A 13475-nucleotide genomic window follows, 5' to 3' on the forward strand; every position below is an offset into this window, starting at 1 on the left:
CAGACAGACCCCCACAGCTCTGCAGAAGCAGGGGACTCACTGCCCCATGAACTGAGCAGCTGAGCTGGGACCTGTGCTAGCCCAATGTTCCCACAGCCTGTACAGCAGGGCGGCTCTGCCAACAGTAATACCCAGGCATCAGCCAACGTAACAGTGTGTGTGTCTGGTACAACTTCCATCCAGGGACACCAGATACCTGGCAATCATTGGCTAACTCAGCCTCATGCTTTGCAGGAGATGTGGCAGTAGAGCCACCGACCGGCAACAAGAATCTCCCAGAGTCACAGAGTCAGCTGCATGTGCAGAACCCAGGAGTCCTGGCTCCCAGTCCCTCCTGTACTCTCTAGGAGGCCTTCCCCCCGAGATGTGAATAGAGCCTAGGAGGGTTTGCTCTCATCCCTTGTTGTGTTCTCTCTGTGCCTCACTGCCCCACCTACACTACAGGGACTCTCAGGTTGCTCCCCACCCCACCTGGGTAGTGGAGGCTTGTTAAGCACTAAGTTATCTGCTCAGAGCTCTGGCTGAGCAACAGGCATAGCGGCTGAGCCTGGGGGCAGGCCAGAGTTGGGCAGAGCCCTTGGGCAGTCAGCCTATGCAGTGGTGGGCAGGGGAGTCACAGAAGCGCTCCCTGCCTGGGCCCTGCTGGGGCTGTCCCCTTCCCCACCCCTCTTCCTGGCACACATCCCAGTGCGAAAGGGCCAGCCCAGCGACACAGATGGAGGTGGAGACCTTCGCAAGGCTGTGCTCTGGCCCTGGGCTCCTGCCAGGTTCCCTGGGCTGCCTGTGCCCAGGAAAGGGAGGGAGGTAAAGAGCAAGGGAGCTTTCACCCATGCACAAACCTGAGAGCGGGGAGGAGGGGCATGCTGAGCTATGGGTCTCAGCCCTCCCTTCAATCACTGTGAGCAGGCTACGCTGCAGCCTCACCCACACCTGGCTTCTGACATGCCCTGAGGAGGCTCCAGGCGTAAGAATTAATCACCATAACACATAACAATAATTCGCCCGTACTCAGAGCCAGGTAAATGTGGCTGCCTTACACCAGCACCAATGCATAAGCCAGTAACGTAACAGTGCCACCTGGTCGTCAGTTTGGGTATCGCAGCAAGGGCATCCCCCGCGGAACATGCCACAGGCTCTCTGACACCGGTCATGGCGTCTCGCCACAGCTTCCAGTGCTGAACTGAGGAGGTTCCTCCGGCTCTGGGTTCAGGCCCAGAAAGATGATAGCACACCGGGAGGGAATTCAGGAAAGAGCAGGCAGAAGCTGCCATGTACCTTGAAGGAGCTAAGAGCCTCCTGGCTAGAGCACTGCACCCCTTTCATTGCAGCTGGCCAACACTGACCTAAACCTTGGACTAGTCCACAGGGAAGAAGGACATCCCGGCATAGTGCAGAGCCAAGCTGCCTTCTTCCAGCGGCTACAGCATGGTAAGAAATAAATATGCCAAGAACAACAAGAAGGCCTGTGGCCCCTTATAGACTAACATATCTTGCAGCATAAGCTTTCGTGGGCAAAGACCCGCTTCATCAGATGCATGAGTAGGGGGGCGGTGTCAGAGGGGTATTTAAAGAGTGGAGTCCCAGGAAGAGGGAGGGCCGGAGCTGACAAGGTCTATTCAGCAAGGTGGAAATGGCCCAGTCCCAAAAGCAGTTATCAAAAGAGGAAAATCCAAGTCAGATCAGATGGGGGATGTGAACCTTTGTCAGAGTCTAACTTGTTTTGCCCTCTTTTGGAAAGTACTGTTGATACCGGGCCATTTCCGCCTGGCTGAATAGACCTCGTCAGCTCCGGCCCTCCCTCTTACTGGGACTCCACTCTCTAAATACCCCTCTGAAACCACGCCCCCCAACTCATGCACCTGACAAAGCGGGTCTTTGCCCACAAAAGCTTATGCTCCAAAATCTCTGTTAGTCTATAAGGTGCCACAGGACTTCTTGTTGTTCTCGAAGCTACAGACTAACATGGCTCCTCTCTGATATATGCCAAGAACCAATCATGCCAAACCAACCAAATTTCATTCTTTGAGCGAGTGGCTGGGGAGAAGCTGGGGAGCAGCGCTATATCTAAAGAACACTTTTTGCATTGTGATGCCAAAAAAGGCTATTCCTCCAAATCAGCTGCTGGTATGGCATTCTGACACACCAGAGCCGTGTCTACACGTGCACGCTACTTCGAAGTAGCGGCACTAACTTCGAAATAGTGCCCGTCACGGCTATACGCGCCGGGCGCTATTTCGAAGTTAACTTCGACGTTAGGCGGCGAGACGTCGAAGTCGCTAACCCCATGAGGGGATAGGAATAGCGCCCTACTTTGACGTTCAACGTCGAAGTAGGGACCGTGTAGTCGTTGCGCATCCCGCAACTTCGAAATAGCGGGGTCCGCCATGGCGGCCATCAGCTGAGGGGTTGAGAGATGCTCTCTCTCCAGCCCCTGCGGGGCTCTATGGTCACCGTGGGCAGCAGCCCTTAGCCCAGGGCTTCTGGCTGCTGCTGCGGCAGCTGGGGATCCATGCTGCATGCACAGGGTCTGCAACCAGTTGTCGGCTCTGTGTATCTTGTGTTGTTTAGTGCAACTGTGTCTGGGAGGGGCCCTTTAAGGGAGCGGCTTGCTGTTCAGTCCGCCCTGTGACCCTGTCTGCAGCTGTGCCTGGCACCCTTTTTTCGATGTGTGCTACTTTGGCGTGTAGATGTTCCCTCGCAGCGCCTATTTCGATGTGGTGCCGCGCAACGTCGAAGTTGAACATCGACGTTGCCAGCCCTGGAGGACGTGTAGACGTTACTCATCGAAATAGCCTATTTCGATGTTGCTACATTGAGATAAGCTATTTCGATGTTGGCTTCACATGTAGACGTAGCCCAGCATGCCCCACATTGCTGCCTTTCAGAATTAGCTACCAGTGTTCCTGGAGCTCATCCACGGAGGTGGGGATTCACTTGGTCCTAGGGGGAGCTAGTTCTGAGTCTGGGGCTTCACCTGTCAGATTTGACTCCCTGACAACCTCTCCTTGGTCCTGGAGACAATCCCTGGTCCCTGTGCAGTGCCCCACCTTCACACAGCCTCTACGCACACATAAGGGGCAACCAGCTCTGACAAACACCTGCTTCTTGGTACAGCACCACCACCGTCCACACCCTCTCCCGACACTCAATACCACAAGCATCTACATCTACATTTGCACGCTGCCCAGAGGCACAGCAGCAACATACACACCCCACCTTTACACACACACACACACATCCTTTCACACAGCACCTCCACACACACACACCCCCTTGGCCCTACGCACCACACTGGCTCCAATGTTGCTATCTTGGCTCTGCACCCAGTGCTGTCAGCACACCCACCTGCCCCCTGCCCTTCCCCGTTTCTTTTGTGGCCCCACGACCACCCGCTGCAGGCATCTGCTAGCGGCACAGTCCCACTTGAGGCAGGAGAGACAAGGTATGGTGGGTACACCCCACACAGCCCCCTCCCCCTGCCAGCATAAGCAGTGTGTTGTTACTGTTGCTGTTACCGTGATTATTTATGTACTTTCCATTGTTCTACAAACTAACTACCATGAATACATGAGGGGTGCAATTTTATATTCTTGCCTCAGGTGCAGAATTAGCTAGTTAGGGTACTGAGATTGTCACAGAACCTACTACTGGAGAGAGCAAGAAGGATTTTTATTCTGGAGTAAAAATGAGTTTGTTCTGCTCTGAATACATCAGCACAGAGATCTCTCCTGAAATAGAGGTGCTGGTCAATTTCACAGCTGAATCAGTTGCTCATAAACTTCACAATTACTGACATTTACTATGCTTATGGTTATACTAGAGAGGTTTGTGACATAGTAGGGCATGCAACAAACTAAACATGGATCAAATGCATCAACGTTTCAAATCCATCACAGAATACACCACCTTGAAGAGCGAGTACAGACACATGTTCAAAATATTCTTTAACTCAACTATTTCTAACTATTCATAGCCCGAAATCAGCCACACATGCAACGTTTGGTTCAGGTCTCCGAATGTTGCTTTTCATGTTATGAATTTCACATCTGTAACAATATTTTACAAGTATGATTTTATTAAATAATTGAACCAATAAATAATTGAAATTCAATGGATCGATTGCAAAATGCAAAGGAGAATAAATAGCACCTTACAGGATTAGAAGGAAACATGGGCCTGCAGTTGTACAAAAAGATGGGCAAGTTGAGGGAGGCAGCTCCAGAAAACAGACTCCTCTCCTTGCCAACCCCTTGGGGCAGAGATGCTGCATTTAAACCATGTTCCAGCTGGCTCCATCCTTCTGTCCCTGACCTTGCACAGCAGGGGATGGGGGGCTACCTGCCAGCCCAGGCAGGCCAGGAAGCAGCACTGTAGCTGTTTCTCAGCATGAAGACTCCTGTGGGGTCAGCATTTCCCCTCACAGCGGCTCTGCAGAGCAACCATGGGAGCAGGAGGAACTGACCAAGCCTGTGCCAGGCTGGGACTCAGGCAGCTTTGACCAAGGAGGCTCGGCACCCTATTGCAAAAGGGTTACTAGGTAAAGGACTGACAAAGGGCCTTACTGCCGGGCCACCTCTGGGGAACTTTACTGGGAACATTCAGACAGGGTTACCCTACAGAAAAGAGAACATCCCTGAGGCGCAGCGTGTCTGTAACAGTACCCACTCGTTCCCACCGCAGTACCACCGGGCTCAGCAACCTTGGAGGCAGTGTTGAAAACTGACCTTCCATCCTCTCCAGCCTGAGTGCAGGTGATACTTTTAAAAGCCACTAGGGGTCCTTCTGACAACAGCTCCGTGAATAAACACGCGAAGAGGCAGGGCTCTCCCGCTTGGGGAGGGGGTTGGCCGTGTGAGACGGGCTTTTCCTACTCCCCAGGCGGCCTGGCTCTGTGCCAGCACCCGGCTGCCTGGGGGGAGGAAGGGCGGGGCTGAGCTCCCGCCTCACCTGCTGTTCTTGGCACGCGTGCTGTTCTTGGCACGCGTGCCGGCTCTGCGGAGCCCTAGCACGTCACACACGCTCCCGTTCGGGCTGCTGGCGCCTGGCCCTTGTACCGGGGCTGTGGCGCACTCCGGCATCCACCCACCAGCCAGAGGCGCAGGGCGCCGGCTCCCCCCCCCCACGGGATTGCACACCGCCGGGCCGGGCGGGAAAGCCCCGTCTCTGGAGGGGTGGGGGGGGTCACTTGTTCATCCCTCAGCACAGCAGCGCGCGCCCTTCCCGCCCAAATAACGGCCGCGCCCCTCCCAGGCAGGCGGGCGAGCGGAGCGCCCAGCGCTCGATGTGCTCCGGCGCCATTTTCCAGGAAGCGGGTGAGAGGGCGGTGGCGCGGCAGGGCCGGGGGCGCGGGGAGGAGCGGTGCGGTGCGGTGCGGTGCGGTGCGCTCGGCTCAGGGTGTGTGTGCGTGTGTGTGTGTTTGGCTGGGGGGCGGTGAGGAGCGCAGGGCCGGGGGGGGTGTTTGTGGCTGGGGGGCGGTGGGGAGCGCAGGGCGGGGGGGGTGTTTGTGGCTGGGGGGCGGTGAGGAGCGCACGGCCGGGGGGGGGTGTTTGTGACTGGGGGGCGGTGGCGAGCGCAGGGCCGGGGGGGGTGTTTGTGACTGGGGGGCGGTGGCGAGCGCGGGGCCGGGGGGGGGTGTTTGTGACGGGGGCGGTGGCGAGCGCGGGGCCGGGGGGGGGTGTTTGTGGCTGGGGGGCGGTGGCGAGCGCAGGGCCGGGGGGGGGTGTTTGTGGCTGGGGGGCGGTGGGGAACGCCGGGCCGGGGGGGGGGCGTTTGCGGCTGGGGGGCGGTGGGGAGCGCAGGGCCGGGGGGTGTTTGTCATTACGGGGCGGTGGGGAGCGCAGGGCCGGGGGGCGTTTGTGACTAGGGGGCGGTGGGGAGCGCAGGGCCGGGGGGTGTTTGTCACTAGGGGGCGGTGGGGAGCGCAGGGCCGGGGGGGTTTTGTGTGTGTGTGTGTGTGTGTGTTTGGCTGGGGGGCGGTGGGGAGCGCAGGGCCGGGGGGTGTTTGTGTCTAGGGGGCGGTGGGCAGCGCAGGGCTGGGGGGTGTTTGTCACTAGGGGGCAGTGGGGAGTGTGGGGCCCCGGGCTGTTTGGGTCCGGGGATCGCGTCGGGTGCAGGGGCCGGGCCACCAGGCCACACTAACGCCTCTCTCCCTCCCTCGCAGAGGTCCCCCAGGCAGCAGTGCCCCAGCCCACCACAATGTTCCACGGGATCCCTGCTGCGCCTGGCCCAGGAGGTGAGTCCCGCTGGCCCTGCCGCCGTGGGGAGCAAGGGGCCCCACAGCACCACCCCATGGCCTGGGCTGAGACACAGACTGGCCCGGTCGACACCTGACAGAGCCCTGCCTGCTGCCCATGAGCAGGGCTGTGACCCAGGCCCACCCCGCCCCTGGCCAGAGACCCAGTGACACCGCGGGCTCCAGCTCCCCTCACGGGACTGCCTGCCCTCAAAGTCCCCAGGGGTCAGGCTAGCGGGGCTGGGGGCAGCAGAGTGGTGGGACACTGGGCTCATGGGAGGGTGGGTATCACGGCCACAGAGGCAGGTTACGAAGCAATGGCTCAGTCTGCATCAACAGGGGTTAGGATAGCACAGCAGTTCCCAAATTGGGTTGGGACCTCATTTTAATGAGTTCCCCTGGGTTGGCTTAGACTTGCTGAAATCGAGGCCAGACAAAGGGCTTCAGCCCTGTGCAGTGGGCCTCAGGTTCCAGGCCCCTCCTGGGGCTGCAGCCTGGGTCCTCAGCCTCTCCTTTCTTCGGGCAATGGGGCTGGTCTTTTGTTTCCCTTACTCGCACCCCTGGTGGCAGGGCCTGGGTTTTGGCTGAGGCATGTGTCTGTGCATTACTTTGTCTTGGCAGAAGTGGATAGTACAGCAATGAAGTTTGAGACCCCCTGAGATAAAGAACAGCTTTCCCACACTGAGGGCAGTTAAGCTGTGGAGCAGGTGCCCCAGGGAGGTTGTGGATCCCCATCAGTGGAAGTTGTTAAGAACAGGCTGGACAGATGCCTGGAAGGGATGGGCTCTGTTTACTTGGCCCTGCTCCAGTGCAGGGGCTGGACTCAACTTCTCAAGGACCCTTCCAGCTCAGAATCTGATTCTCCCTTGTGAACTGTGCTGGGTTCTCTGGCCTGGAGCAAGGGGCGGTGATCAGCAGGAGGGGCGGGATGGAAGAGCGGAGCAGGCTGTAGAGGTCCTGGGTGCTAGCAGTATCCCTGTAGCTAGTAGGCTAAGGAGCTGTGGACGTGGTCCTTCCTAACACCGGGTTACCAGGAAGGTTTTGCATTGTGGGCGTCACTGGTAGGCTCCTAGCTATAAGTGCTAGGTCTGTTCATGGATTTCCTCTTTTTCAGCCCCAGGGAATAAGCCAGAACTGTACGAGGTGAGTAACGCTGGTCACGTTCCCCTCCTCGTCCTGTCTCTGGCACAGGAGGCAGAATGACCTTCCAGCGTAAGTCGGGTTTGGCTCTGCAAACGGTTTCACAGCCCTCAGTGCTGGAGCATTCAGGGGACCCCAGCTCTTGAGGTGATTCCCAGCTCCTTACCTCCATCTCAGTGTGGGTTTCTCTGGTCCCTGTCTCCTCTACCCTGTGGTGAGGATGCAGGAGGTCCATATCTGTCAGCTCCGTCCCCACCTGCTTCCAGCCTGTCCATTTGTGCAGCTGACCACACACTGTGCGGGTACCTGACAGGCTGTGTATCTGCTCTCCTTGCAGGAGGTGAAGCTGTATAAAAATGCACGGGAGCGAGAAAAGTGAGTCCATCCCCAGCCGAATGGGTTCCCATGTGGTACACAGTTCTGTGGGGCTTGGGAGTGCTGGGACTTCAAGCTGTTGTCTGCAGTGAGGTCCTTGCTCGGGAGATGCTGGGGCTGATGGTGCAGGGAGCTCTGCGTTCTGATGCTCTGTCCCCGCGCCAAGCTAGGAAGGACCCAAGAGCCCTTCTGCTCCGCCTCTGCCATTGGCCAGGGCAGCCTGCGGCTGAGAAAGATGCAATAGACGGAAGGGTCTTCTCCACAAAAAGGGAGTGCTCCTGCTGGGCTGTGGAGCATGAGAGCCCCTGTGCTGTTCCCAGGGACGCGGGCGCATGTATAGCGGTGGGGGTCACAGGCTATGCGCCTTCACGGGCTTCTGCGCTTGGGTTTCAGGTACGATAACATGGCTGAGCTGTTTGCGGTGGTGAAGACGATGCAGGCTCTGGAGAAAGCCTATATCAAGGACTGTGTCTCTCCCAACGAGTGAGTCCCCAGCTGGGTTTTGTTTCCAGCCTGGTCTCTCCCAGGGGAGCCAAGCGGATGCAGCAGCAGGAGCATCTCCTGCAGGATGCGTCGTTCCCGAGTGGAGCAGAGTGACCTCCCCTCCCCAGGGCACTGCGGACACACTGGGGAGGGGGCTCAGAGAAGCATCAAAACAGCCCCTTAGTCCCCCCTCAGGCCCTGCCCACTTCCCCTGGGGGCCAGGCAACATTGCTCCATGCAGAGGGTCTCCAGTCAGAGACCCTGGGGAGCCTCCCCTGCCGTGGGGGCTGTTACAGTGTTCTCCTTTCCCCTGGGGACCTGCTTGTACATCTTCGAACTCCGTGTTCCCCTCCTGCTTGGCATAAGCCACTCCAGCTGTTCTTACTCCATGCACTGCCCCAGGTACACCGCAGCCTGCTCCCGGCTCCTGGTCCAGTACAAAGCTGCCTTCAAACAGGTACAGGGATCCGAAATTGGCTCCATCGATGAATTTTGCCGCAAGTTCCGGATGAGTTCAGCCTCCAGCAGTACAGCTTTTGGGGACTCTGGGACAGGAATCTCGGGGGGCTCCTAGAACAGTGGGGGCGGGGGGGGGGCTGTGTTGCTGCTGAGTTCTACATGTAGGCCGCATCGACACTAGTCCCTTCCTTTTGGGGCGAGTTGGGAATATGCTAATGAGGCACCACTGTGAATGCAGTGCCTCATTAGCATAATAGTGGCCCCACACAATTGGAAAGCACAGCTTTTGAATTGTGCGCTGCCTCTTTAGACGGGGGCTTTTTGAAAGGACACTCCTCCGCCCCCGGACTTTGAAAAACCCTTCTTCCTAAAACCAAATAGGAAGAAGGGGCTTCCGAAGTCCGGGGGGTCCTTTCGAAAGGCCCCTGTCTACATGGGCGGTGCGCGATTTGAAAGCAACACTTTCAAATTACATGCAGCCACCATTATGCTAATGAGGCTGTGAGGGGGTTCGGGGTCTCCATCCTCTGCACTCCATCCGCAGGCAGGAGAACAGCAGGTTTATTAGGCAACAGGGCCCAGCGTCGTACAGAGGAGTCAGTACAGCCGGCAGAGACAGCCAGTCCAAGCCATGCTGGGGAGAGGAGGCCCCGAGGGGCCCCCGGAGCCGGGGTCTTGCCCCCTCCTTTGTCTCTCTCTCTCCCAGCCCCGACTAACTGCTTCCAACACCCAGTTCCGGTTCAAACCCCTCAGGCTCCACCTCCTCCTTTGTCTGCAGCCCAGGGGTGTCACCTGGTCGCCAGGTTACCCTCAGCAGGAGCCCCACGTGTACACACAGGTATCTCCCACTACATCACAGAGGCACTGCATATTCATGGCAGCGCCTCCTTAGCATCTTCCCAACTCGCTCATTACCATGTCCCTTCTGAAAGGAAGGGGCTTGTGTAGACATAGCCCTACTGTGCCTGACTGACTTAGATGCTGGGGGGAGAGACTGCATAGATTTGTTTATTCCAAGCCTGGAGGAACCAGTGTGGTCACCCAGGCTGTTCCCCTGTGTCCCTCTGGCCAGAGCCCTGCCCCCAGCTCACTCCCAGAGCAGACCTGTCCCATGAGAAATACAGCCCGCCTAGATTTAAAAACTGTCGGTGCTGGAGAACCCACCAAAGGTGAATTACACTCTCGCGGTCACCTGGCTTAGAGAGGGGGCCCCTGGGCTTGGGGGGGTGAGTGTGCGCGCGCGCGCACACACTCTCTCCCTCCCTCCCCTGGACCAAAGGCACTTCCACCTTGTCGTAATCATATTACCTTCGTATAAATCCCGTGTACTTCCACGTCACACCTGCAGCAGTATTCAAGGTCACCACATCTCTAAAAAGATGTATTGGAATTGGGAAAGGTACAGAAAAGGGCAGAAAACCAATTAGGGGTATGGAATGGCTGGGGTATGGTGTGGGGAGAGTAGTAAGAGTGGGATTTCTCAGGTTGGAAAAGAGGCGGCTAATGTCCAGAACATCCCAACTGGTTGGACAAAGTCGATAAGGAAGTGGTGTTCTGTCTTCCTTCTCCTAATGCAAGAACTAGGGGTCACCCCATGAAACAAACAGGTAGTGGGGTTAAAACAGACAGAAGGACGGATTTCTTCACACAACGCAGGGCCAGCTGTGGGACTCCCTGCCACAGGGCAATGTGAAGGCTGAGACTATAACAAGGCTCAAAAACCTACTGGATACGTTCATGGAGAACAGGGCCACAAATGGCTGTTCAGCAAGGTGGACAGGGTGGTGCCTCTAGCCCCCTGTTTGTCAGAAGCTGGGACTGGGTGACAGGAGAAGGATCACCTTTTGGTGACGTGTTCTGGTCATGCCCTCTGGGGCACCCAGCACTGGTCACTATCTGCGACCAGGCTGGGTGGCCCTATGTTCAGACCATCTGGCCACGTTCTGTACTGTACTCCCTTCCCCCAGCTTAGCACATGGAGCGGAACCCGGCTTTCCCTGGGAAATGCTCTTTGTTGGGGGTTATATGGTGCTTGTTACCCTGCCCTGAGCTTGCCCAGCCTCATTGTAACCCTCCTGCTGCTGCAGCTCGACTGCCCGCTGGCCATGGAGAGGATCAAGGAGGATCGGCCAATCACCATCAAGGACGACAAGGGCAACCTGAACCGCTGCATTGCTGACATCGTCTCTGTACGTTCCCCGGGCAAGGGGCTGTGCGCACTGTAATCCCGGCATCCTGTGCTTCTGGGACTTTGGCAGCTGGCCTGGCCTGTGCAGCTGCATGGCTGGTCCCCAGGGGGCTGTCAAGGGCCCGCTGTCCTGGCTTGCCCCCACCCTCCCAAGAGGGCTGGAGTGAGGTGCCCTGCTGCTAGCTTCCAGGCCATTGCTGAGGCACCTCTTTTCTCTTCCAGCTTTTCATCACAGTGATGGACAAGCTGCGCCTGGAGATCCGAGCCATGGATGAGGTGAGAATCATTTACAGAGGGACAGAGGATAAGACAGGGAGTATCTTACAGCCTTGGTATAAATCCAGGGTACACCCCCAGCTTGAATACTGCGTGCAGATGTGGTCGCCTCATCTCAAAAAAAAAAAAAAAAAAACAAAAAACAAAAAAAACACCCTTGGCTGTGGAAAAGTTTCAGAAAAGGGTAACAAAAACAATGGATTTGGACCGGGTCCATCTGAAGAGAGATTAAAAAGTCTGTGACTTTTCAGTTTAGAAAACAATAGATGAAGGGTGCGGGGACGACTAAGAGGTCGACAAAATCATGACTGGTGTGGAGGAAAAATAAGGAAAAGGTATTTACTTGTTGCCACCACACGAGATCTAGGGGTTACCCAGTGAAATTAGCAACAGGGTTAAGAACAAACAGGATGTATTTCTCATGCAGTGCACCGTTCACTTCTGGAGCTCCTGGCCAGAGGATGGCGTGAAGACCAGGACTTTATCACTAGAGTTCCAAAAAGAGCTAGATCCATTCAGGGAGGTGAGGTCCATCGGTGGCTGTGAGCCAGGATGGGCAGGAATGATGGCACTAGCCTCCGTTTGTCAGAAGTTGGAACTAGATGACAGGAGATGGACCACTCAATGCTCAGCTGTTCTGTTCGCTTCCCTTGGGGCACGTGGCATTGGCCACTGTCCGAAGACAGGGCACTGGGCAAGATGGATTTTGGTCTGACCCGGTGTGGCTGGTCTTCGGAGAGAGAGGGGGACAAGCTAGGGGTGCATGGAGGCTTCACTGCTGGCAGCAGCGCCTGAAGGGGGGTGGGGCTTTCCCAGCCGGGCCCCAGGCAGGAAAAGCAGAAGCTCCATGCTTTTGTGCATCCAGATCCAGCCAGACCTGCGGCAGCTGATGGAGACGATGAACCGCATGAGCCACCTACCTCCTGACTTCGAGGGGAGACAGAAAGTGAACCAGTGGTGAGTAGGGTGCTCTGAGGCCCCTGCCCTCTGCAGGAGCAAGCCCGGGTCCTGACCCAGCTCTCCAGGACAGGGCCTGGACCTGCCTTGCCCCATGGCGCTCCTGCCAGTCTGAGGGCATGGGGGAGCGCAGAGTGCCTTCGGGCCCAGCTCCATCAGTCTGCTCCCTCTGCAGTGGGAGGTGCTTGTCCCCAGCCCTGCTCGCCATGTCTGATCAGGGGCCTGGTTGCGGGGTGGGACCGTGGCCAGAGGAGCTACCAGCTTCCTCCTAGGCCAGCACTCAGGGCGACAAGTCATGGCTCCTGCCAGGTCCCTCCAGTACTAGTGCAGGCGCAAAGTGCAGCCCAGCAAAGGGCCTTCTTCCTGCTCTGGGGGCCAGGACTGTGCCTTGACTCTCCCCGGCAGCCTGCAGATGCTGAGCGGCATGTCTGCCTCTGACGAGCTGGACGATTCCCAAGTGCGCCAGATGCTGTTTGATTTGGAATCCGCCTACAATGCCTTCAACCGGTTCCTGCACTCCTGAGGCTGGGCCCTGCGCCCTGCCTGGTCCTGAGGAGCGCCCTCCCACTGTAGCAGTCCAGCAGGCTCCAGGCCCTTTCCCCTAGGCTGCTGTTGGGGGCAGGAGGCTGGGAGTGGTGCACTGCAGCCATTCCCGCAGCAGGGTGAGGGCAGAGTCAAGGTGAACTGTGCTGCTGCAGGGCACATTCACACTGGGCCAGCTCCAGCCAGCCTGTCTCCTCTCCTCCCTCCCCGTGAGTCCTGCAAGCAGGGCGGGAGACTTGTACACCTGCGGTAATAAACCCCCATGCTGGCTATGCTGCGGCTCTTGCTGGGTGGGAGAAGCAGGCACAGCCACTGCCCCTGTACTCAGGGCCTGGACCAGCCCATCAGCTCAGATTTTCTGGGTGCCACAGCAGCTGGCTAAGGCAGGGCGCTCCACCCTTGCTGACAACAGGTCATGCCCCAGGCTGCATGGGAGCCTGGGAAATGAGGGTGGGGGGTGTCAAACAGCTGTCCAGAGGGGGAGAAGGCTGGCAGGGTACAGAGCTCTGGCCCAAGCAGCAGAGGGCCAGGTCTCTGCGTCACTGCCTGCAGGGTGGCACAACGCCGGCCTGGAGCAGAGGAGACATACAGCACTTTATTGATTGGTTTCCCAGGCCCCTGCACCAGGCAGAAGCCCACCCTGTGCAGCCAAGAAAACACCAGCCAGCTAATAAGTCTGTCTGAACTAGTCCAGTGGCCACTGGAAGGCCAGAGCTAGAACCTGTACAGCTCGGGAATGGGGGACAAATAAAATATCACCCTCCACCTGTGTGGGGAGACGTGCAGTAGGGAAGGGCTCTTCTGCAGGTGGCCGCCTTCAGT

At 57.5% G+C, this 13475-nt stretch overlaps 2 protein-coding genes across 2 annotated transcripts in view; both read left to right on the forward strand.

The window, feature by feature from the left end:
- The first annotated feature begins 5266 nt into the window (after positions 1-5266).
- LOC142009058 (vacuolar protein sorting-associated protein 28 homolog) overlaps positions 5267-13475 on the forward strand; it is a 148233-nt gene continuing 140024 nt past the window's right edge. Inside the window, exon 1 of the mRNA XM_074986502.1 lies at positions 5267-5312. Coding sequence (XP_074842603.1) covers positions 5282-5312 — 31 coding nt within the window. The 5' untranslated portion in view covers positions 5267-5281. The remainder of the gene's footprint in view (positions 5313-13475) is intronic.
- Positions 9956-12925, forward strand: LOC142009053 (vacuolar protein sorting-associated protein 28 homolog). The gene is made up of 4 exons (XM_074986496.1): positions 9956-10878; positions 11100-11153; positions 12019-12110; positions 12516-12925. Exons 1-4 carry the CDS (start codon positions 10609-10611, stop codon positions 12631-12633), a joined length of 534 nt encoding a protein of 177 aa, XP_074842597.1. The 5' UTR covers positions 9956-10608; the 3' UTR covers positions 12634-12925.

The sequence above is a fragment of the Carettochelys insculpta genome, chromosome 2 (assembly GCF_033958435.1).
Source record: "Carettochelys insculpta isolate YL-2023 chromosome 2, ASM3395843v1, whole genome shotgun sequence".
Lineage (NCBI taxonomy): Eukaryota > Metazoa > Chordata > Testudines > Carettochelyidae > Carettochelys > Carettochelys insculpta.